Consider the following 24,226-nt stretch of genomic DNA (forward strand, 5'->3'; position numbering starts at 1 on the left):
GACACCACTTCACAGAACACAAGGAGAGATAAAAGACTTAATTCGTATCTGAGCTTAGCAGGTATTTTGATTCTTGAAATCAGCACTTGCTGCTTCTGTATTCTCTACCACCTCGACATAGGCCTTTGATACTGTTGACTTTCTAAGATATAATGACTATGACCAGCACACTCTGTGAGATCTCTCAAATAGCAGTCTTTTCTGCCAAATCTAACTCTCAACTATTTGCAATAAATGGTCAATTCACTGAAGTGCCTCTGAACCTAAAGGTATATAGCGGTTATCATGATAGCCATAGTGACCCACTACAGTGGAATTCAAAGCAGCTCTCCGACAGTTATTTCAGATAGAGCAGCTGATGGGGCCCTTTGGGTGGGCTGACCCCATGACCGCTGACAGCTATGGCCTCTGGACGACATCAGGTCTCATACTGTAAAACCACAGGAATATAAGAACACCCATCAGTCTTTTGGGGCTCCATCTAGCTTGAAGAGTCATCACCTTTCCTGCTAAATGTGCTGCTCACCAAACCACTGTAACTATAACCACTGTACTGCCTCAGGTGCAGAGCACAAAATTGCATTTTATGGCAATTTAAAGCCAGGCAAGCGAGAAAGGTGAGGAGCAGCAGTCAGGCATGGATAGTTTAATTCACTGAGTTCACACTGTGACAGTCATTTCTAAGGAGATCTTAAAGATTTTCCTGCGGGTAAAGGGCACAAAATTTAGTTTTTTCCACATTCTCATCTGCAGAAGAAGCGTTTTCTGTGACAGCATCTGTCTATACTTGTCTGTGCCATTTCTTCTGCTTCATTTAACCCAGAGGACAGAGATCACACTTTAAAGCAGGGGATTTTTAACATTTGCTACAAGTGGATTCACTGAAATAGGCTCCACAACCTGGTTCAGGTCCTGAACCACAGTTTTGGAAGCTAGAATAAGAGCATAAAACGGTTCAGCCTTCACAGTAGCAGGTCAGCGGTGTCAAAGCCTCAACGGCGGTTTAGTTGCTTCAAGCTGTGTTTTGCTTTGCAGAGGCAGAGAATAGCTAGAGACAGATCTGCAGCTTCATGTGTAGGTGCTGTTGAATGGAGTCCAACATCAATAGTGGCACCGTGTCAGAGGCAAAGTCAGGGAGGAAAGGAAAGTGGGAGGTAAGAAAAAAAAAATACATTGTGTTGATTTTAGGTGTTAGTAATAATAGTGGTAATAAGCACCGGGAGAAGAAGAGCACAAAAGCAAAACAGTGGAGTCATTCTTTGTTTTATGTGGCTTCCTGCCATTTCAGCACCTGGATGATGGATGTCAATCTGCTCGGCGGGTGATGACGGCAACTTGACTCTAGAAGTATTTCTTTAGATACACCGCACGTATAATATAGTGCAGTTGCATTGATGTTACAGTATGGTTTAGAGAATCAGTGGTGTTTCAAAAATGAAAATATTATTGTAGCCTGAACTCTTGTCTATCCATCAGATTACGGTAAAAAAAAAAAACAGTACAGTTTAGCAACCAAATCTGATAAGATGATCTCAATATAATGCAGGTGATATTATTAAAAGTGAACATAATAACCTCTTTAGAGCTGCATCAACTCAATGCAGATGATTTGGATTTACTGTTCTTATCATGGCTTCTTTTGACTGCCTCCAAATTCTTTCCTTTCATTTATAGACGCATTTAAAGAGATTTTGTCCGACACAATGTAAGTTTTCATTTTGTCCTCAACGCAAAACCATATTTCGCAACTTTGTGTGAGTGAATTGGTTCAAAAACTAAATGTCATTCTTTTTAACATTCGAAGCTTCAATTATGGCTTTTTGAATGAAGCTTCAGGCCCAATTGTTGCTGGATTTTTGGGACCGATGCTGAGACCTGCATTAAAAAATCAATATCGATATTCTGTACAGCCCTAGACTTCATTCATGTCTAATTTTAAATATTTATAAACAGATGGGAAACTTATGAAACATAATATGACACAAAGGAACAACTAAAGATAAGTTGATTGAATTCCCATTTCATTTGTCCTGAACAACACTGACACTGATACTTCCTTAGCGAGCTCTCGCTGCAGATTTATGGTCTTCTCTAAAAGTCTCAACATGTTATTTCAGTAATATTTTCCTTTCTTAAATTGTGCTTCGCTCATTTCCAATCAAAGGAGAGACAAATCACTATTAGTTTCCACTTTTTTTCCAGTATTAATATGTAAATTTATTCACCTTGGCTATTCTGAAATATTATTTGAGGGTAAAGATTGTTGACAGTCGTGCCTAGGGTAGCTGCAGGGGAATATTAACTGCTACTGGATGGAAAACGATTGCTACGTTCGAGAAAAAAACATCAAGCTTCCTGACTTTGCCTCGCGGAGCAGCAACTGAACCTGATGTGAATTCCTTCCCTGCCAAAATTATGGCAGACCCCTTCACCACTCCTTCACTTTTTTTCCTTTGAAATATGCTTACGTCTGTGTGTCCCGTGCTGTTCTTCTCTAAACGTACCACCATCAACCATTTATTTCCCTCTATCGTACCCACATGACGTTCTTCTTGTTTGTGGAAAGCCTCACTCCGCCCAGCACTGCTGACTTGCTGTCTTCTGTCTTTTTGGCTGCTGTTTTGTTATTGCACACCCCCGCAGTTATATACCTTTTTATTCGCCCCCTGCCATATTTTTTCCATCATCTCCATTGAAGACCTTGTATAACCACTGGAAACCAATATTTTTCGGTCTCAGGTTTGGGAAGAAACCTCAGAGTTCAAAATAATGAATTGCTTCAGCCTGGTTCATGATCCTGTCACATGGTATAAGAGGGACGGACGGGTAAAAGAGAAGGAAGGGCGATGAAAGTGAGAAAAGGTTATTAAATGTGTAAATATTATAACACAACAGTGTTTTTCTCACCTTCTAGGCAGACACTGCTCTCTGTCTGTAAATTCAATACACAGTAAACTTCAGCGACTAGAACACCATGTCTGCTTTTATTGTTGGGGTTTATTTTATTCAAACAAAGAAAGTTTTAAAAACTTGTGCACTGGACTATGTTAAGCTGCTGATGCGCCTAGCATACCAACATTTTAAAAGAAATGTTGCTGATGATAATCTGATTTTCATTCACAGGTGAGCATTACTTTTGCTGTGTAAGTTTAATTATCTTTTTGTGGTTCTTTATTCATTTTTGTTAAGTCTGCAACTGTGATTTCAAGTCTGTACAAGCTCTTTCCCTGTGCTGAACTGAGATGAAATGACCAACAGTGACTTAAATAAATAAATAAATATAAAAATATAGAAATATATCATAAAACATGTGGTATACTTTGGAAAATGCTCAACAGTGATGTTTTAAATTGGCTAAAACATGCATAAAACATTGACAGTCTTTTCATTAAATCCCCTGAATTGTTATCATGGAGCAGGTTTGCTTAAAAACAATAAAATTTGTATTCAGTGATTATTTCATATGGCTTGGCTTGTGACTTGCATATGTGTGTTTTATTCCTACGCCTGCTTCAAACCAGTGATAAGAACCCAGAGAAAATAAAAATCTTTTAAAAGTCTTTCATGCGAGATAACAATAATTTTTTAAGATCATGACAGAAAATGTGCTCATGTAGAGCCTCGTTTCTTGTTTTATGTAGGCTGATGACACTTTAATTTAAGTCCCTCAATTTATCATTGTTCAGTGTGTATGTAATAAATGGTTTATAGCATTCTATAATGCAGCTGACACACAGAAATGGAGGCTGGTGAATCAACAAATAATGAATGAAAATATAGTAAAATACAGTTGTAGTAACATTAAATGTATCTTCAGTGGATAAATTATAATTCCTGACAAATACTACACATGAATAAATGCTTGTGTCCTCTGTTATGAGCAATTTATCACACATTTACTGATTATACATGTTAAATAGAAGGACTTATAGTGTTAGAGAGAAAATACATTTTCAGGGCTTTTATGAAATTGCACTAAGGGAGGGTGAAAAGACATAACGACTGAAAATGACAGAGGGTTTTATTCAAGGAAGCAATTAAAGTAATGGAACATTGTATTAAAATGTGCTACAACCTCTATTAAACTTTGTCCCTGTCTATCTCTCCCTCAGTTCTCGGCCCTCAGGGTCTGCGGCTGGTCCAGGTGACCGACGTCTCTCTCCTGGTGGAGTGGGAGTCAGTTCGCGGGGCAGAGTATTACATTTTGACATATCATCCCAAGGATGATGAGAGTGCCCTGCAGCAAGTAGGTGTTTTTTTTTTGTTTTTTTTTAGACACATCAGCGGACGTGTCAAATAAAGGAGAACCATATTTTTAACACGCCTTTGTTTCATCCGACTGTATCTTAGGTCCGGGTTCCCAACACGGAGAACTCCTACCTCATCACAGGACTGTCTCCTGGGGTTACTTACATTGTGCAGGTGTATGCTGTCATCAAGGAAATCCAAAGTGAGGCGGACAGGATTGAGGCCACCACAGGTGAGCACAGACTGTTGTGATCAGGACTGAAAAACAGCAACCAGGCCTTGAGCTTATTTTGACTAAACGAGCATGACTCAGAATAAGATTCATTACTGGTGAAGTGGAATGGGGCCGGCTGCAGCATGTTGCTTTTAAATGTGTCAGTGGTTTAGGGCAAAGGCAGATGTGACCTATTAAAGACTCATGTGGCAGGAAGGCCAGGTATGGCCTGCAGGTCTAGGGGATTTGGTTAGATTTTCTCAGGATTAAATGGTCACATTTGAGGTCAAACGTAAGTACAAGTGTAATGAAGCATGAAACACTAACACCAGTGTCGTGCTCTTAAATGTTTAGAGCACATGTGTCAAAGTTGAGGCCCGTGGGCAAAATCAGGCCAGGCACCTCTTGCAAACAATATAACTTGCACAACAGTTGACACTTCTGTGCTGCATTACAGAAGCGTGGTGTCCCGATTTTGTTTTCCACACACTGAAGGCGTCTAGCTGCCAGATGTCAGTATACGCTGACTATCATCTCATTAAAGTCATTGTCAGCAGTGATACTCCAGCCGAGTGGCGGTAGCTAGTAACGTTAATTGTAGCAACCTATCAAAATGTCCAGGAAAAGAAAAGCTGACATACACTGAAGGCAGTTTAATGAGAGATGGGAATGCGAATACATGTTTTTACTCAATGGAGACAAGCCGCTATGTCTTTTTTGTAACAGTGTAACAGGAAGTGTCATTGCCACTTTTTTACATTTTGGATTTGAAACCTTGCCTTTTGGCTACAGAAACTGAATCGAGCCTCACTGATATTTTGACTATATTACTTATACACACAACTTTGTGTATTTAATTTTTTAATAAACTGTCTGCTTGCCACTTGAGTGTCCGCTTGCCATTTTCCATCCCTCGACTTCTGCTTTTAGAGCTAGTCATTAATTATTAAGTTATTACTAAAAACAATAGTAATCAAATGGGCCCTTGAGGGGAACCATAACACTGATGTGGCCTGGAATTAAACTGGGTTTGACACTCCTGGTTTAAAGAAAGGAGGTGTTACAGATTTAGAGTCTAGATTTTGAGAGAGAAGCAAGTACGCAGCAAAATGATGGAGAAATTTGAGGTGACGGGTCCTCAGAACAATAACAATAAAGCCTGACTTATTGGTCGGCCGATTCAGACATTTTGAGATAATTAGCATTGGCCGATGCTTGCTCTCTCATGGCTGAAAAGCAAAAAAATGTGTGCAGACGCATCTGCAGGCAGCCTTGTCAATGTGGCTGTTGTGAAACGATGTTAGCGATTTCCCTTTGTAACTTTTGGGAAGGTGGTGAAAAAGTTTGTTCAAGTCCAGACATTATGTCTGCAGCGTGGTTTTGATCTGTCCTTCACACAGCTTCATGCCCCGCCAGCAGGGTTTCAGAAGTGAAATTCATAAAAAAACAGCCATCTAAAATCAATCATCTAAAACAACGTGTTACTGGTTAATATAACCATGTATATTAGATGATAATGTGCAGGAAATAATGGAAATATACATGAATTTTCTTTGTTTTAATATCTGCATTATATATTGGCCATCAGGCGCTTCGCTCTCTTAAAAGTAGAGTCAGTTGGATTTGTCTGACCTCTTCGTAAACACATCAGGATGTCAAGTGAGGGTTTCTGCAGATACAGCCACCACCACACACTTCTAGTGGGTCATAAGTGATTCTACGAAAGGGATTCTGTTTATAAGAGTTTTTAAAAGTTTTGAAGGTGAATATTGCAGATTATACCTTTAATATCAGCATCGACCATTGAAAAACCCTTATCAGTCGACTACTTGTTCAAAGTGAATATTCATGCACAAATAAACAGTCTGTTCCACTTATGCTAAATTACTTCGAGTTTCTTAAGTAAAACAATTTTTTTCCCATATTTAAATCTGCCGTGTATCTCTTTTACGCAAATGCTGTGCTAAAAAGCAATGAACAAGCTGAGGCCTGTCATTACTAAGTGTTTCATTAAGCGCTGGTTTGTTAGGCATTAAATTTAAAGGTAATTACAAGGAAATGGCTCCACGGATGTGTTTAATGGAAATCGGATTTGCTCACAGATGTGGTAGAGACAGATGTGACGAGAAAGAGATTACTAGACAGGATTGGTGGGCGTGAGTGAGACAGACAGACAGATGGAGAGATTGAGTTCGACTGTAATGTGTGGTTAGCCTGGTTAACCATGGAAAACCTCGCAGAGCATGGCATTCCCATATGGGCATGAGAAGACACGCCATCATCTGGCTCATGGTTGTGTGAGGGGGACGCAGCACACTGGTTGCATAGTTTAAGACTTCAAACGATGATCTACTTCAAAAGACTGCTTAAGTGAATGTTTTTCTTTTTCCCATACAAAAACACAGCAGTTGGCGTTAAAAAATGCAAACCCTTTTTATTTGGCTGCATTTGTTTTGTTTGATGGTTTTGTTCTGTCCTTTCCCATCCTGTGTTGCTATTCTTGACATCCCTCCTGGTTATTCTTCTAAATGGTACCTGTCTTTATATGCAGCTACATATATTTCATATATTAATGAAGTGAAGTGAAATAGCCTTTAGTCCCTCCAGTGACTGTCAGTTGCCTCTGTTTGGATGTACATCTGACTCACAGTATCATAAATCAGTGGTTGCCAACCTTTTTTCCTTGATCTTAATCTAATCTTAAATTATGCATGTCTTTTTTTTTTTTTTGTTTAACGACAGACAAACAATAATATGAGCGCATTAATAATACCATCTGTTATGTGTGTCAAAAGTAAACAAGGTGGAGGACCCAAAATGCAGACTGCAAAGCAAAGTCAGATCAAATGTATTTAATTAAGAAAACAAAGGAACAAAAGCTTATGAAAAACGCAGGAGGGTCAAAACCAGTTTCCAAAGAAGAATTCAGAAAAAGACAAAACACAAAAAAACAGCCCAGGAAAATGCTGCAAGGTCCAACACAAGAAGGCAAGACCGGAGACACACAAGGGCAACAACAGACTGACAAAGAAACAGAGACACACAGGGACTAAATAGACAAAGAACTAATGAGACACAGGTGGACAGACAGGTGAAACCAATGGGAATCAAAAAAGAGCATGAAAAGGACAAAGACGGGAAGTAAAGACACATGAGGGAGGACAAGGACTACAAAATAAAACAGGAAATAACCAAGAAAACTCCAACCCATGACAACCATCATAACAATTTCATTTAAAGGTCCAGTAAGATGTGTAGAAGAGTTATTGGCAGAATATGGCAGAAATTGAATATAATATTCATGTTTTCATTTGTGTATAATTACCTCAAAATAAGAAATGTTGTATTTTTGTTACCTTAGAATGAAACGTTTGTATCTGCAGAGAGCGTGGGTCCTTTTCCACAGAGGTTTCACCGGCATGTTTGTGTAGCAGCCCAGACCAGACAAACCAAACACTGTCTCTGGATTCAACCTTTCACATCTTTCATGTTTATGGTCACCAGAGGTTCTACTATGTGCTTTAAAAAAGAAAGGAAAAATGAGGTGTTTGCAGTATGCAAGCTCACCACTAGATGGCCCAAAATCCAACACACTGGTCCTTTAAAAATAGAAATAGTCACCTTAAACATTAGCAATAGACTGAAACAAACTATGTTATAACTATGCAATGCACGTCATAATTGTAGTTTTCACTTTACCTCTTGAGTGAACATGCTTCTGTCTTCTCTCTTATATCCAAAGAGGATATAAGTTCTTCATGAAGTTCTGAAGAAATGGAAAGAAATCTGTCAGGACAAGTAATAATACCACTTGCAGTGAAGTTGTTTTCCACTTTAACAATTTTGTTAAATGAGCTGGATTAGGAGATGGACTTTTGGATGCATTTTATTTAAGAATTTTACATCAGTCACAATGTCCCTGACTCTATATCCTAACATGATAATAACTAAATATGCTACCATGTATTTTCATAATTAAAGCGATACCACGTGACTGTGGTCACAACTGACCGTTATGTAATATTGGTAAATTTGAATCAAGTCAATGAAATGAGACAGAAGCTACTGGTTATAACAGACCAAGTAAGATCGTATCAAGGGAACCCTTGAGTGAATTTAACTTTTAATTTGTGAGTGTGTTACATAATGACATTTCAGTGAAGATATTATCTTCAATATGTGGAGGAACAAGGAGTAACTTGCTGATATTTTGATGAAGTTTTCTTAGTCGGCATAAGGGAAATTCCTGAATGGCCCCCTCCCCATGAAGGTCACATTAGAAGGTGGAATTCATCATGCAGCTCAAGGACATGGGAGCAGAGCGGGGCAGATGCTTGGGATTTAAGGGGCTTTAATTCAGGGTTTCTAGTTTAAGGGTCATGTCTGTACACCCAGTCCCACCTTGACGTCCAACTCTCGTATCCCTCCCAGATGTCTCAGCTATAGATGATATCCGAGTTCTTGGCCAGACAGAAGTCTCTATTGATGTGGACTGGAAGAACCCACCGGCCGAGGTGGATCACTTCAGGCTCACACACACGGACCCGGCAGGACAGGAGGAGGAGCTGAACGTACAGAGGAGCCAGGAGGCGCGCACAAAACACACTATTGTGGGTAAGTGTTGTAACAGATAAAATACAAGACATAAATACTGGACAAGTAAAACACACTGGAACCCCAGAGATTACTATTTGCCCCTAAATTCGATAATAATTTACTTCTCAATATTAAATCCTCTGATTCAATTGACTTTTTTTTGGTGTAATTTCTTTTATTTTGTTACTCTAGTGATAATATCTTGCCTGTTGGATTCTTCTTAAAAAAATTTTTCACAGTCATGATTTGATTTCCGATTTCACCGACAGATCAGTGGTTTTATGTCCTGACAGCTGTCATTTACATATATTACTTTTTCATATACTTCTTTAAAAAGATAGAGAAGTGCAGTTGCAGGGTACAAGTAAGATACGCTGTCGTTTCTGAAGTGTTGTTTTGTTTTTTTTTGTTTTTCTTTGGACATATGCCAGATGCATGCAAGTAGACGGGGGTGGAGAGAAAATAATTAGTATAGTATAAAATTAGTATTAGTATTATACGTATTAAATGACATAATGTTATATATTACGTAGTTTTGTTACCTAAATCACAGTTATTTTTGTTACTATGATGACGAAGGTCACCTGACCATATATGACAAAGTTGAGCTGACTATGAATCTGCTGTCTACTTTAACTTTGGCATATGCGCTGCATGCAATGAGAAAGTTTAAAGTTCTGTTATTTGTATGCAGATTGAAGAGACCTGATTGCATAAACAGTCGATATGCATAGAAATATAGATAGACGATAACATTCAGGTATGATGGAACGATGTCTACTTCAGAAGTTTCGAAGTTTGCCTGTGATGATCATCATAAGTTACGGCCTCTGTTTAGACAGTAATGATCAGGTTAATCAAAAACGTCCTTTTCAGGTTGTTACATTTAGACTTGACAAGATGAAAACATTCAGTATTCTGTAAGGGAATACAGCCATGAAAGATAACCATGTGGTATAATGATGTGGCATTCAGTGTTACAATGGTTCAGACTGCAGTTCATTACATCCTTACAATTTAAAAAAAATGTGTCTTCCCGCAGGCCTGTTTCCAGGGACAGAGTACCAGATCTCTGTGCAGGCCATCAAAGGAACCACTGAGGGAAAATCTTCCTCTGTCACCGGGGCCACAGGTCAGTTTCAACACATGAGCATTTACCACCCATTTAAGCTAATGTGTGACCAGTGCTTTGGCAAATTATTTCTAATATCGGTAAGCACAGAATGAGCCCAATTTTCCCCAAATGGACTGCTGACTGGATGGAAATCACAGAGACTTGCATCTGTGCTACCACTGACTGTGTCTGAATTGGATAACACTTAAAATGATAGATCGGCCTCTTTTAGAAGTGAAGGACATTAAAGAAACAGAGAGCAAATCCATATTCCACTTAGTTTTGAATCGGGTGCAGCATCAAAAGACAGCTTTTAACTTTTGTCAATCGACCTATAATTCACCGGCGGTCAGAACCTAATAGGAAAAACACATAATCTGTCATACACAATACTGACACTCTGCGTGATACAACCTGGTATTACCTTCCGCACACAGACAGTGATCATAGCATAATGAATACAGCCAGCAAGGAGCACGATTATGGGTTAATGACAGAGGGCTGGAATTTACAGCCTAATAGTCTGGACAGGTCGTAATGGCTGCGGTGAGCCTGGTCACCGAGGGGAAACATGATATGAACGGTGTAACGACTACAAGATGGTCCCTGATGGTTGAGGTGAGAAGGCCCATGATTTACAGAGTCCATCTGGTAAAGTTGGATTTTAGCGGCGTGGCACTGAGTTCGACACGTTTGGTCTGACCGTGTTCTAGACTGTTTAAAGGACGTGAGGAGGAATTCATTTTACAATTTTTACTTTAACAGCTGGTCATGAGATCAGAGGTGGGAAGTAACTAAGTACAAATACTTCATTACTGTTCTTAAGAAGAGTTTTCAGGTATCTGTACTTTACTTGAATATATCTGAAAACATCTTACTTTTGCTCCCTACATTTTAACACAATTATTTGTACTTTCCACTCCTTGCGTTTTCAAAGTAGAGTGGTTATTTAGGTTTTAATCAATTTTAGGGGAATTATTTATTTGATTTTTCATCACTACGTGCTGCCTTCCATCAAGACTGATTTCAGTCTAAATGGATGGAACAATAACACATGATGTAACAAACAGAAAGATGACAAAAGATGAAAAAGACATAATGAAAAAAAACAAGACAAAAAATTATGTAACAAGAAAAAAGACATGACAAGATGAGAAAAAAACATAACGATGAAAAACGATGTAACACACTGAGAAATGACATAACAAGACCAGAAAGATGTGACAACGATAAATGATGTAACAAGAAAAAAAATAGCACGATGAGATGAAAACAAGATGAAAAATGATTTAACAAACTAAAAAATAAAGTAACAGGATGAAAAAAGAAAAAGATGAAACAACACAAATAATTTTGACACAAGATGAGAAATGGCGTAATAAGAGAAAAAAGGCACAACAATTCAAAAAACAACATTAAATTCAGAGAAAGGGTGACGTTCAGCCACTAGAAATGTACCTCAGAGGGCAAAATTCAACTTTTATGCTTTGAATATATTTCAGAGCCTAAACTGAATCAGTACTTCTTCATGATAACAATAATAAAGTCTTTCTTTTACACAAACTGTCTGCACTTCTACACAAGTAAAGGATGTTTGTTCTTTTGCCAGCTCTGCATGACGTTCAGCTCCTTTGAAGTTATTATTAAATGACTGACAAATGGTCCACAATGGCACGACAGGTCTTCAGTTACTGCCATTATTGTGCTCATTTTCGCTTTGTTATTTTCTGCTTTTCTGTCTTTTTAAATTTCCGTTCCTCTCTTCCCTCCTTCACCTTTGCTCTCATCCACCCTCAGAGCTCGCTCAGTTCAAAAGCAAACTCCAGGTTGATGGCACTTCGTTTTTTAGACCCTCAGGCAGTCAATTTAATGGTTTTTAGTCATCAGTGTTAGCTAGGTACTTTCAAAACTCACCTCTCTTCTTTTGCAGCAGTCAGGTACTCAAGGACCCCTGTCACTGCTAATCTTTTTTTTCTGTGTGTGCGTGTGCCACCTACTCGTGTAGTAATTGCGTGTGTGTGTGTGTGTGTGACTTTGTGACTGTGCTAATCTACACCAGACAGACAGTGGCTTGTCTCCACTCCAGTAGCTACAATCCTTCATTTTAGGTGTTTCACGAAAAGGCTTAGAGGTGATTGAGGAGGATAGTCCTCAGCTCTGCTTGCCAGGAAGAATGTGCTGGTTTCATGATGACTGGCATGGAGCAGCACAGAGCACACTCGCCTATTATCTCAACGTGCACGCTGTTTGCATTGGGACCAGGGTGGTTATACGCAGTGTGAGATAACAGGAACATAAAGAGGAAAGGTGGAGAATACACAAAAACCCGGAGCAACAGCAATAAAGAAAAAGAAGACAGCAGGCGGTTACAGTAAGAAATGAAGGTAAAAAATGAGCAGGGGTAATTGGAGAGGACAGGGACAATAAGGAAACTGAGAAATCAAGATATTTATTGAGATATCCAGAGCAAGAATAAGCGGGATATTAAAATAATGGGTCACAAAGAACCGATTTCAGTGACATTACTGTAACAGTAGGTAATACATTACAGTGCAGCTGCTGTTATGGTATGAAACTGAGCTTTTGTCTGTAGAGACTATAGCTGACTCCCTTTTATTTTTCTTCCTCATATTTACCATCTGTCTTCCTCTCTTTCTTACATTTCTCTTCCTCAGTTTCCTCAAGTTTATTGCTGCCATGTTTTTTAGCATATTTAGTTGTGGTTCCTTATTCTCTTTCAGTCTCTCCTGACTTACCAATACAAAAAAAGAAAAATAATCACATAGATTATGTAATTAATTAGCCATTGTGGGAATTTATTTAGGTTGTTTCTTCAAGATTACAAAGACTGAAAAGATGTTTTCATTGACAACGCTGTGAATGGTGTAATCGAGTCTTCTGTCCAACAAACAGCGTTTTTCTAACCAAGTAGTGTACATCAGATTTGAGCATAATCATCTTACCAGACAGGCCAGGTTAGGATATCCAAGTGTGAACCGACTGTGAAGTCATCCATTGGTTTGTGGGCCTCTTATTTGAAGCCTCTAGTTTGGCATTTTTGGGGACACCATCTTGGTTTTTGTGCAACCAGAGAATGTGCCGTGCAGTCGAGAGCGTGGAGCTGGTGGTTGATGTACTGTAACTTGGCGGTGCTTGGTTTTGGCTCAGCAGGGAATAATGGCAGCCTGTCTGGTCAGAAAGTTTCTAGTATTACTGAACAGTACACTAAAATGTGTTTCTGAAAACATTTTAAGTGAGAAATAGGAAACATAATATTGATCCCTAGTTGATCAGTACTGCCTAGTTTGACATTTTGCTCTGAGTCTCTGGAGACTCCGTTGGAAACTTGAAACACAATGGCGGCCATCTGGTTGCGATGTTTCCTGATGTTTTCTCTCACTACAGATAAATGTGGCAAAGTAAAGGCACACAAGCAATTTGATAAAAAAAAATCTAAAGAGCCGATATGACTAAGAGTTCAAGGAGTTTGCCGATGCTTTCCCTCTTTCCTGGCTGCACTGTTATTATCAGCAAGAGACTTGTTGACTTGTTGACCTCGCCGTCACTCACTACAGCTGTGATATGCTGTAAGGAGCTGTCCAACTTAAATTGTAGTTTCACAGATAAAGTGATGTAAACGATAACAAAATAATTATCAGATTATCAGACCCAACAAAGACGAGCTGACATCATGGCGTAAGCTAATATGGTCTTAATAAACTGATAAAATTGGTGCTGGTATGTGTTATGGCCTTGTAACTTGTTAAATGTAAAGACTGCAGTGAGCTCTATGCTGCATGTACTTTTTGAATGACACCTTATACTTATGGCTGACTTCCAAATGTGCATTGAATGTGGCTCTGTAAATCATCCTCTCTCAGCCTGTGGTGTGTTGAAATTATGCTGGTCCGTGTGCGTGTGCTTCTGTGGGTGGCTGTATGGCGTCCTTTAACTGCCATCCTGAGTAAAATGATTCAGTGACAGCTAACATTCAGGAAAACACCAGAACCAAAGGGATCCCGACTTGGAGCAGACGTTTCACAGTCACTAACCTGCCAAAAGATTATAAGGCGTATAAACATAACATACCATGGCTGCTGCCGCTGCTGATTCAGATTCAATAAAGTCACCGCCAAGGCCCGTATAACCAAAAGCAGATGGACTTGGACTGGAGTGGAGGAGCTGAATGTTTAGTTTTTACGTTATCTGGACACACTATAGCACCTCGTGTGGCCCAGTGGGAGCACCCTGACTGCTCAGACTTGTCCGTCAGTGTTTTCTGAGACGGCTCTGCTCAGCGGATGCCAGAAAAATGACAAGTGAAAATGTGCGAAGAGATATTTAATGGAGATAATGATAAATACTCCAACCCCACATTGTATTGGTGAGGCAAGAGACCACATGTGTATGTGAACTAGTGTTGTCAAAAACATTGATACATCGATAAATATCGATACTGATATCAATACCAATCTTTATCATTGAGTTAACACGCACTGCTGTGGTGCATGTTGTAGGTTTACATTTATCTTTTAATCAAAGTCACACATTTTATGCCCACAATGTTGAGTTGATTTTTGCCTGTGGTATCAAAATTGGTATTGAATATCAATATTTTCCACGAATTGTATTGAAATGAGAAATTCCAGTAGCTTGCATATAAGTCACGTTAATTTCTGAGGATTTGCACGACCAGTGCTCCAAACAGACACAGAATACGAACATGAACACGTAGTTAAAAGCAAGAGGCTTAAATGTGTGGAACAGAAAAGAAGCACCTCCCATTGTTAGAGATAATAATATATTGATATTTTGTAGTGATTTGACGGTATTAGAACATATAATGTAAAAAAATCTAATTGATCTAATGATGTATCTATAAAACTATGTGATTTGTATGCCTGCAAGTGCAGTAGATGGATAACAAGAGGATGATTTATGAAAAAGAGGCTTTGACATCATAGGGATGGCAAAATAGACAAGTCAGTTCTGTCATAAAGAATTATGAGGTGCTTATGGTACAAATAGATTGTTGGACAAACATGAAAAAAAGCCTGTGGCAGCCAGGGGACTCCACAACAAAACATATGTCACACCTGACATGCGGTAGTCTCTGAAACAATGGCACCTATTGACACGTTCTCCCTCTGCTCCAGCCGCAGACGTACTGCGCGGCTTCTGCTGCTCTGTGGAGCTGTGAGGCTGTAAATGATGAAAGACGGCCTGTTACTGTGCGCCTTGTGGTCGATGCCTCTGCTGAACATGCCACCCATAATGGATAAGCTGTTTTCCAAATGGCCAAAGCCACAGCTCGTGCTCTGCAGCCCGGTAGCCACTGTCGCTATGCAGCCAGTGGGGTAGAACGTCTGGAGAAACTCGATCCATCATACTCTGTAACTTCAGAGCAAATGCAAGGCACCCTCAGAAAGTGTTTGGAAAAAAAAAAGATCTAATAACACCTAGAATATATCAGATAGCCAAGACAGCAGCTATACAGTCTATAAGAGCAAAAAGAACTGCAGACAGTAACAAAATAATGCCAAACAGGGAGAAGGAACATGAGGGGAAAAAAAACAACACCAGTTGGGTGTACTGTGTCTAACTAGAGTATAGTTGTGTTTGTTTAATGTCTAATAAAGAACATATTATTTCCAGTTTTTGTCTGATTTGATACAAGTAAAGCTTGTTACGTCTTAACAGTGTACTATAAATCCAAATGCAACCCAAATAACAAAAAATAACTAGTTTTGTGATTACTACACACGGAAACTTTGCAAGCCTTTAAAAAACAACCTTGTTTCTACATATAACATAGTTGGAGTTTCACCCACATGCTTTAATGCCACCCAGCTAACCTCATGTTTCCAGAATGATTGAAATGCTCCCTTGGTCTCATTAACTTGTCTTTAGCCACTGCCATTGTCCTGTGACTGCCTTTACTGTGCATGTGCAACTCTAAACAGAGATGAGAAGTTTAGCCACTTCCACCATCAGCTCTGCGAAAAACCTTTGTTTTACCATTTGATTGAAGTGAGAGTTATTATATTTACTAGACCAAAGTGACACTTTACTTGCCCCAGGAAATCAGGCAATCCCTAATGCTGAGTGGAAGCCTACTATTTGAGACAGAAAGCGGGGTTCATCCTCTACAAACTGACAAGTCTTGCCTTGGCAAAGTCGCTTGTGGACTATTACATGTGCATTTTTTTCACAACAATCTAAAAGTCACTGCCAGTGCCACCGGAATGAAATTCCTACATGTGTATGTGTGACAACTACTTCTGAGCTGCTGCACATTTACAAGATGCAAATACAACATGGCTGGTGGCCCCTACTGTCTGTGTGTCTGCCTGGTCGTACTCACTCACACACTTCTGGTGTGAAATTATTAGGTGCAATAGTGAAAACAAAATACACAGCCTGTGTGAACATTCAGCGTGCCACAAAATACATAAAAACAAAAGTTAAGACTTGCAAAACATGCAGTGAACCAGCCAAACATACTGTCACAAACAGGCCTGTCACAGTTATTACATAAGTGCCAGTCAAACCTCAGATAGTTTCCCACCGTGTGAGGTTTGACTGGCACTCTCTTAATTATCTTCGCTACACCCACTTCTTCTGCTATAGCTTAATGGTACCTGAGTGGAGAATTAGTGTCACTGACTGTTTATCTCAAAGTTTAACCTTTAATATTCACATACTCGTAGTAGTTGGAAATGCATATTGCATTTTCCTTTACCAATTTTCTGTGAATTTGTTTGAAATTTGTGCTGCATGGTGATTAGGATATGGCCTGTTTTGGTCATAGTACATTATTTATTTTGAGTATTATTACTTGTCATTGTCAGTAATTTCCTTGTGCATTTCAGTTACTTATATCATATCTGCAGTGTGCATTTCTAATTTACAAGGCCTTAAAGGCTAATAGATAATCACAATTATTTACATAACAATTAATCATCAACTAAAATGTCATCATCATGACAGTCACAAACACAATGTCTCCAGTATAGTATTCAAAGGAACTGGACCCAACATTTAGATGAATACTTTCTTGTAAATGTGTGTAAATGAAGGTGTTTTACTGCATGATGAATGAATAGGCGCTTTCTTGGTTCCCTTAGTAGCGATCATTTAAGATACTTAGACGACCGAATGAACCCTCATTTTCAGGCCTTGGAGGAAACTCTCAATCCTCATAACATGGAGCCGTTATAAATTCCTTCTGTGGTTTAGTTCATGACAGACTGTCAAGCAGTGAAGCCACAAGGACGAAAAAGTGACAACAGGAGAAGAGAGACAAAGAGGGGATATAGAGGTTAGACAGTTACACAGCTCCTTTCTTCTCCTGGATGCATCATCAATCAGGTTTCATGATGCAGACTGCGCGGTGACACAAGACTGACCTCGACTGAGCCGCTGCCACAGAGGAATAATCCTAAATGATGATTGCTTTTACATCTCCCTTCACTTCCTCTGTGTCTCTCCTACTGTGCCTCCATGTCTCTGTGTATTTTCTGTCTCCCTCCATGTCTTTCATCGAGATTTCCCTCGACAGAGACTAACACCCATCCGCGCACACATGCACCACCAACTGCTCCGCCTCCGTCTTCCAAATGTCTCCTGTGATTCCTCAAGCCCGTTGCAAACAGAGGCTCTGTGTTCTGCTGCGTCCTCTTCCTGCTGCAGCTCATCCAGTGGAGCTCAGAGAACGAGACCGTGAGCTGGGTTATGTCCTGCTGACGTTCTTCTGAAGAGCTTCACAGAGCCCTTCTCCTGAGCCAGAGTACAAATTCTTCTTTGGTACATTTGTCCTTTTCAGTGTCCATAAAAAACAAAATATGGACAACAAGCTTGCGTAAATTTATACTGGAAGAGTTTTGTGTGTTGCATAAACTCTCTGTCAGCTGATTGTAAAATACTTCTGCAGATGAAAGCCTGCTCCTACCTGCCACTTGCCACTGTCACTGCTTCTTGCTGCTGTTCTTGCTGCTGTTCCACCAATTCGATGCTGTTGTGGCAAAAGTCCAAACTCAGACCCATTTGTCATTACTATTCTAACCCTGGCTCATACAGCTTAAAAAAAACTCATCCCTGTCTTGCTGAGACTGTCTTCCCTAGAGAAACTAGAAGAGAGCTCTCAGTAGAATGCAGATCTCTGAAAAGAATATTCAGATGTAACCCTTTTCTAATCACCATTTGTCAGAAAGATGTTTCACCCTGTTGCTGGGGTTCCACCCTTTCTTGAGATGCTTATTTTACAGACATTACAACGAGCCCTGTTGTCATCTGTCTTTGTGAAATGAAGCCATGCTTTGGCTTTCTTTTCTCTGCCATGACTCCTTGTTGTTCCAGGTTTTCAGCAGCATAGATGACGGCATTGTTTTGCGAGTGTCAGAAAAACATGCCAGCCTTGATAAAAGGAATTGATAAAACATATGTTTCTAATGGAGTGGACAATTTGGTACAAGTTCTTGACAGTTGTGGTTCTCGATTCCCATCCCTACCCGCAGCTTTATGTCTAGCTGCTCTTGTAATTATGACGGGAGCAAAGGTGGAAGTCCTCGGAGGTCGGAGGAAGGGGTCAACAAAACATCTGACTTTTTATAAGGGAGGCTGCTGTTTGTTTCCTGTTACCAACCAACAGTCAGTACTGTTTTTGCTATTCAAAGTATGACCACGATCGTCCCTGAGTCTTAACTCACATGTTTATTATTGTAACCATGAGGACAAAGGTTGCCAAATCGTGATCTTTCCCTAAACCAAACCAAGTTCTTTATGTGCAGAAACCAAACCTGAAGCATAGCGTTGTCACATCATAAAACAGATTTATTTTTGTAACGGGTTCTGAAGGCACAGATAAATTATGCTACCATGCTGATATCAGATCAGATAATGTTAGTTGTTTAATTTGGAGAACTTGTGTGTTTTGTTATGTTTTGAAACCCCTTTGAATCTGCAACATGCTGAAGTGATGTATAAGTTCAGGAGACAGGAGTTCACACTTTGTCTACAGCAAACAGGGTGGTGTCTAAAAGGGAACCCTAGACCTGCAAAAGATCCTGCGAAAGTGATCATTTAAACCCAAACCATAATCTTTCTCTAAACATAACCAGGTGTTTTCTGTCCCTGAATTTTAACCACAGCGTTGCCACGTAAAACAATTATGTTGTACAACATGCACTGTGAAGAAATACTGCAATTTCACAAGAATTTTGCAGATGAAGAGTTCCTTTCTAGACGTGGCCAGCCAACATTTTTGCTGTTACAACGATCTTTTTCCAACACTTAACCAGGTAATTAGAGTTGCGCAAACTTAAACAAATCTTAAGAGGTGGCGGCTCGCAAAAGTCATCTGTTTGTTATTGTTGTGGAAGTTAATTTAAGTGTGAGGATTTGCAGGGTCTATAGCTGCCAACTTCATCCTTCCTACTAGCTCCTCACAGCTTGTGCTGCTTAATCCTGCTGTACCTGCCAGTACTACTGCTGACAGGTACAGCTGCCAGTGGTTTTTTTTCTTTTTTTATTTACTACCAAAATCCTCCTGCTGTTCTGTTTGTTTGTTTTTGCTTTTTTCTTGGTGTCATTAGGCTAAGCTTGTTGCTCAGCTGAGTTCCTACAGCCAATTTGGATGGATCAGCGAAGAATAAGAGCTCATTTTTTTTCTCTGTCTGCTTGTTTCTTATACATTTTGTTATCCGTTCCTCGTCAGACATCGATGCTCCCACCCAGCTGGTCACCACTGAAGTAACGGAGGACACTGCGACAGTTTCATGGGATCAAGTCCAGGCAGAAATAGACAGCTACATGTTGAGCTACACCTCTGCTGAGGGCTCCAGTGCCGACATACCTGTGGGTCGTGACAGAACGTCATACAGGCTGGTTGGCTTGAGGCCTGGAGTTCTTTACACTGTCTACATCTGGGCCTACAAGGGAGACAAAGTCAGCAGGAAGACTTCAACAGAAGCTGAAACAGGTAAAGTCTGAATGGGATCCTGGTTAATTGGAGTGATCGATGTGTGTGTCAATTACAGAGCTTCACGGATGACCTTTATATACATTTTGGACAAGTACATTTAATAAGGGTCTGTTATTTAATATTGTACAAAGGTTAGACATAAATAATACTTCTGTTTGACCACAGTAGTAGATGAGCATCATTTTTATCCTTTGTACACCTTATTTATTAACTGAGGGTCCACACAAGGACTTGTGATTCTCAGATATCTCAAGCGTTTCCAGGTAGTGTGTGCCTTTTCTTCTTTTATTCTCTGCAGCGTGTGAACAGAGGGAAAGATGTCTTAAGTGTCTCTTTTTTCTTAAGCTCCTTTGTGCAAGATGCTCTCACCTCATGCAGCCCTTGCGTATAATGCACCAATCATTTCCTTTTGATCCTCTGTGTGCTGGTGTTCTGCGCGATTTTCCCTGTCTTTTTTTGTGGTGTGAAGTGAAAACCATCACAGTGGACATTTTCCACTTAGCACACTAACCCCTCTTTGCCTAACTGCCAAGAGGGGAAACTTGAGCTCTTGCTGAGAAAAAAAAAAAAAAGACTATTTAATATAATTAGGCTGGACACCTTATTTAAAGGCGGTTTAGTTTAGCCTGGGGCTACATGTCTGAAAGAAGTTTGAGAGGAGCCAATTTTGGTATTTTGTTTCTCTTGTGTTCTCCTGTCTTCGCTGTTGTGAAGTTTAGCGGCTGTTGCTGTCAGCTTGCTTTTATGTCTCTGAAGAAAAGCAGCACAAGAATGCTTTTGAGCACTGACTGGCATATATCCAAATCTCTAAAAATTACACTGGAAACAAAAGCATTTAAGCTTTTTATGCGCTCAACAGTAAAGGAAGTGATAGTTTTCACATTTGTATTGATGCGACATTATGAAAGTTTGATATGGTCAGAAATGCAGTATGACAGCAGATATCCTTTTTAAAATAATGATTTATTATTAATAAGCTGTTGAATTTATAATTTTCACTTGCACCCCTGTATGTGGTATATTGTGACGTGTGGCATTCAGGGCTTCCATTGTTGGGGTGAAGACTGGTTTATTTTAATTGGCTCTGTTTGCCAGTGTCTACCTGATGTCTTTTTCCAGTTTTTCAGTCTTTATACACATTTTTTATTTGTGTTTTCATTCAGGCTCAGTTTTCAGATTTTTCCTGGTGTCTTTTGATGAGGGAAGCAGACATGTTAGCTTCAATAACCTCGCTCATACATCAACCAGCAGGAGAGCACATGAATGAAAATATCTGAAGTTTCTTGAAACTCACTTTGCTAGCTGGTGATATCAATTAACTATAAAATGAGAACCTGGCGAGGGACAGATGAGACTGCATACATGTTGAAAGTTTCCATCTTCAGTGTTAAAATCAAAGGGTTATGCTTTTTTAAAATGTTCTTGTTTTTGGAGAGTACAAATAATGAGTGATACAGAGCAACAAAGACAGAAGATGAACTCCATATGGGATTAATTTAGAAGCCAAACCGGTGATGTTCTGTCACCATCTATTGTTCGCAGTAGTAGCTTGCATGCTATTTAACATAGTTCATAGTATACTCATAGTACCTTTGCTTACATAACAATGTGATGTGACGTCAAACTTGGATTCAACAGAATAAAATCTCAAATCGGGGTCTTTTGGGTAATAATGAAATAGTTTCAACATTTGTTAAACAAAAGTTTCATTGTTTCCCACCAAACACTTTGTTCCCAGTTTGACGTCCCTAACCTCTTAAACTGTGACTGAAGGTTGGGTGTAAGAGGTTACCACATCATACTGATGTGGATCAGCTGTGTGCAGTGATATCCTTCAGTAGTCTTTACTAACCATAACTCCTCATGCAGAGCTGGACGCTCCTACTAACGTCTTGGCCCGAGATGAAACAGAGTCCAGCTTCAGAGTGTCCTGGGATCACACCCAGGCAGAAATTGATGGCTACGTCCTAACCTACAGCTCTTCTGAGGGCTCAAGTGGGGAAATTCCAGTGGGGTCTGACACCACCTCTTACATGCTGACTGGTCTGAGGCCTGGGGTTGTCTACACTGTCTACATCTGGGCCGTCAAAGGGAGCAAAGCCAGCAGGAAGATCTCGACACAAGCCGAGACAGGTCTCAAATCTTCGACTTTCTGTTCAAGTCCAAAGCTCTTAATTTTCTGACCAGCGAAAGCCAAATCTTGGGTTAAATACTTTGTCTAAGGGCACATTCAGACAGAATCAGGCGTTGCGGCAAAAATGCCAGGCATCTCATTCATTTAGAAATGGGGGTAGTGCATTTAGGCTTCGGCGGTGTGGGTCGCAGGGAATGCTGAAAAAAAATGTAGCAGCCTGCAGCAGAAAAGTTGAAACAGAGTCAGCTTTTGGAGAAACCCATTGTCATGCTGCGGCAGCAAATCACATAAGCCGGCAATCAATCTGCTCCACAGTCAGTCTGAAATACCTCTTAAACCAGGTACTATCCAGGCAAAGTCCATGGACCAAACATTGATACTGTCCCTTTTTTTTCTCTCTCAGTTTACACTTCAATGTTTGGGTCTGGCTTGTGCCCATTTGTTAGTTTGAGAGAGACAGAAACAGAAAGCACAGCTGTGGTTTTGCAAGGTAGAGACTGAATGAGGAGAGGGAGTGCAGGTAACGAGAAAGCTGGGATGTTCCTGGCAACTAATTCCCTGTCGCTTAAACAAAGATTTTTATTTCCACTACTTGACTAGTCTGAAAGTAAAAAACGCTGTAAATTAAACACAGCTTATTTATTGATAATGTTAAACATTGTCTGAAAAAAATGCTTGTATGAAGAGCCATTTGAAACCACTGAAGAGAGAGGATGTCCACTGTCTGCTGGCGCTGCTGCCCTGACTAGTGGTGGGCGGCTACTTGACATCTTAGATGCAACAGTTAACTAACATTGTACATTAATAAAATATTAAAAATACTTTAACCAACTAGTATTTCTGGTGCTGACTAGTGAGAGTGGTGATGTTTAATTGACAAGAAGACTAATCGCACACATCTTTAGGCACTCTCACGGTTCCCTCGCACACACCCCACACTGCTGCACAACCCTGCAGTTAACTGCTGCAACGCCTGATTGTGTCTGAACACAGCTTTACATACATGCACTAGCATGCTTAGGAAATTTAAAACATTTTGACAAGACTATTTCACAAAACAAATAAAATTTAAAAACCCTTTTATTTTTCTAGATGGTAACTTGACCAACATGTTTTTATTAGATGTAACTTTTAATCCTTGTGCAACCAGTCTGTGACAAAATGCTACTAAGCTCTTGGCCAAAGGTGAAATGTTCTTAAAGGTGTGTCCAGCTTCAGCATGTCATGAGACCAGGTCTTACTGTAAGCTGATGGATATACTGAAGGTTAAGATGAAGCTCATCTGTAGTTTGTAGTGTGCATCAGTAGTGTATTAATATCCTCTACTAACATCTCCCTGTAGAACTGGATGCTCCTGCTAACCTCTCAGCTCGAGATGAAACAGAGTTCAGCTTCAGCGTGTCATGGGATCCAGCCCAGGCCGAAATAGACGGCTACATCCTCACCTACAGCTCTTCTGAGGGTTCTAGTGGGGAGATCCCACTGGGGCCTGACACCACCTCTTACATTCTGACTAATTTGAGGCCTGGGGTCCTCTACACTGTCTACATCTGGGCCGTCAAAGGAAGCAAAGTCAGCCAGAAGATCTCAACTCAAGCTGAGACAGGTTTCTAACCTACCATTTTTTTTGTTATATCCAATTAATTGACAGAGTAAGAACAATGCCTCGATTGGAATTTGTGGCTTGATGTTAATGTTTAAATATACAGTTCATGCCAACATCAAAATTAGCTATTTGAGTTGCAGAGTTTAGGGATATTGGCCATAGAGAGGCCTGTTTTCTCTTGAGTACAGTAGAACTACAAACCCCAAATCAAAGAAAGGTAAGATGGAGACCACTGTGACACATCACCTTTTCTTTTAACAACACCATTCATTTGAATATAGGTTGAAAGGTTTTTTCCAATCATTGCAGTCTACACAGCTTGTTTGGAATTG

At 39.9% G+C, this 24,226-nt stretch overlaps 1 protein-coding gene across 4 annotated transcripts in view; it reads left to right on the forward strand.

Moving 5' to 3' along the window:
• The window catches only part of tnn (tenascin N), a 51,335-nt gene that overhangs the window by 13,683 nt on the left and 13,426 nt on the right, over window positions 1–24,226 (forward strand). For 2 of the 4 annotated variants that reach the window (XM_084732669.1, XM_084732670.1), the window contains exons 5-11: window positions 4,113–4,246; window positions 4,351–4,480; window positions 8,894–9,076; window positions 10,101–10,190; window positions 19,888–20,151; window positions 22,024–22,287; window positions 23,631–23,894. In XM_084732669.1, coding sequence (XP_084588795.1) covers window positions 4,113–4,246; window positions 4,351–4,480; window positions 8,894–9,076; window positions 10,101–10,190; window positions 19,888–20,151; window positions 22,024–22,287; window positions 23,631–23,894 — 1,329 coding nt within the window. The remainder of the gene's footprint in view (window positions 1–4,112; window positions 4,247–4,350; window positions 4,481–8,893; window positions 9,077–10,100; window positions 10,191–19,887; window positions 20,152–22,023; window positions 22,288–23,630; window positions 23,895–24,226) is intronic. The other 2 variants (XM_084732671.1, XM_084732672.1) reach the window with 1 other exon arrangement.

This window comes from Lutjanus erythropterus, chromosome 12 (genome assembly GCF_056507025.1).
Source record: "Lutjanus erythropterus isolate fLutEry1 chromosome 12, fLutEry1.hap2, whole genome shotgun sequence".
Taxonomy (NCBI): Eukaryota; Metazoa; Chordata; class Actinopteri; order Lutjaniformes; family Lutjanidae; genus Lutjanus; species Lutjanus erythropterus.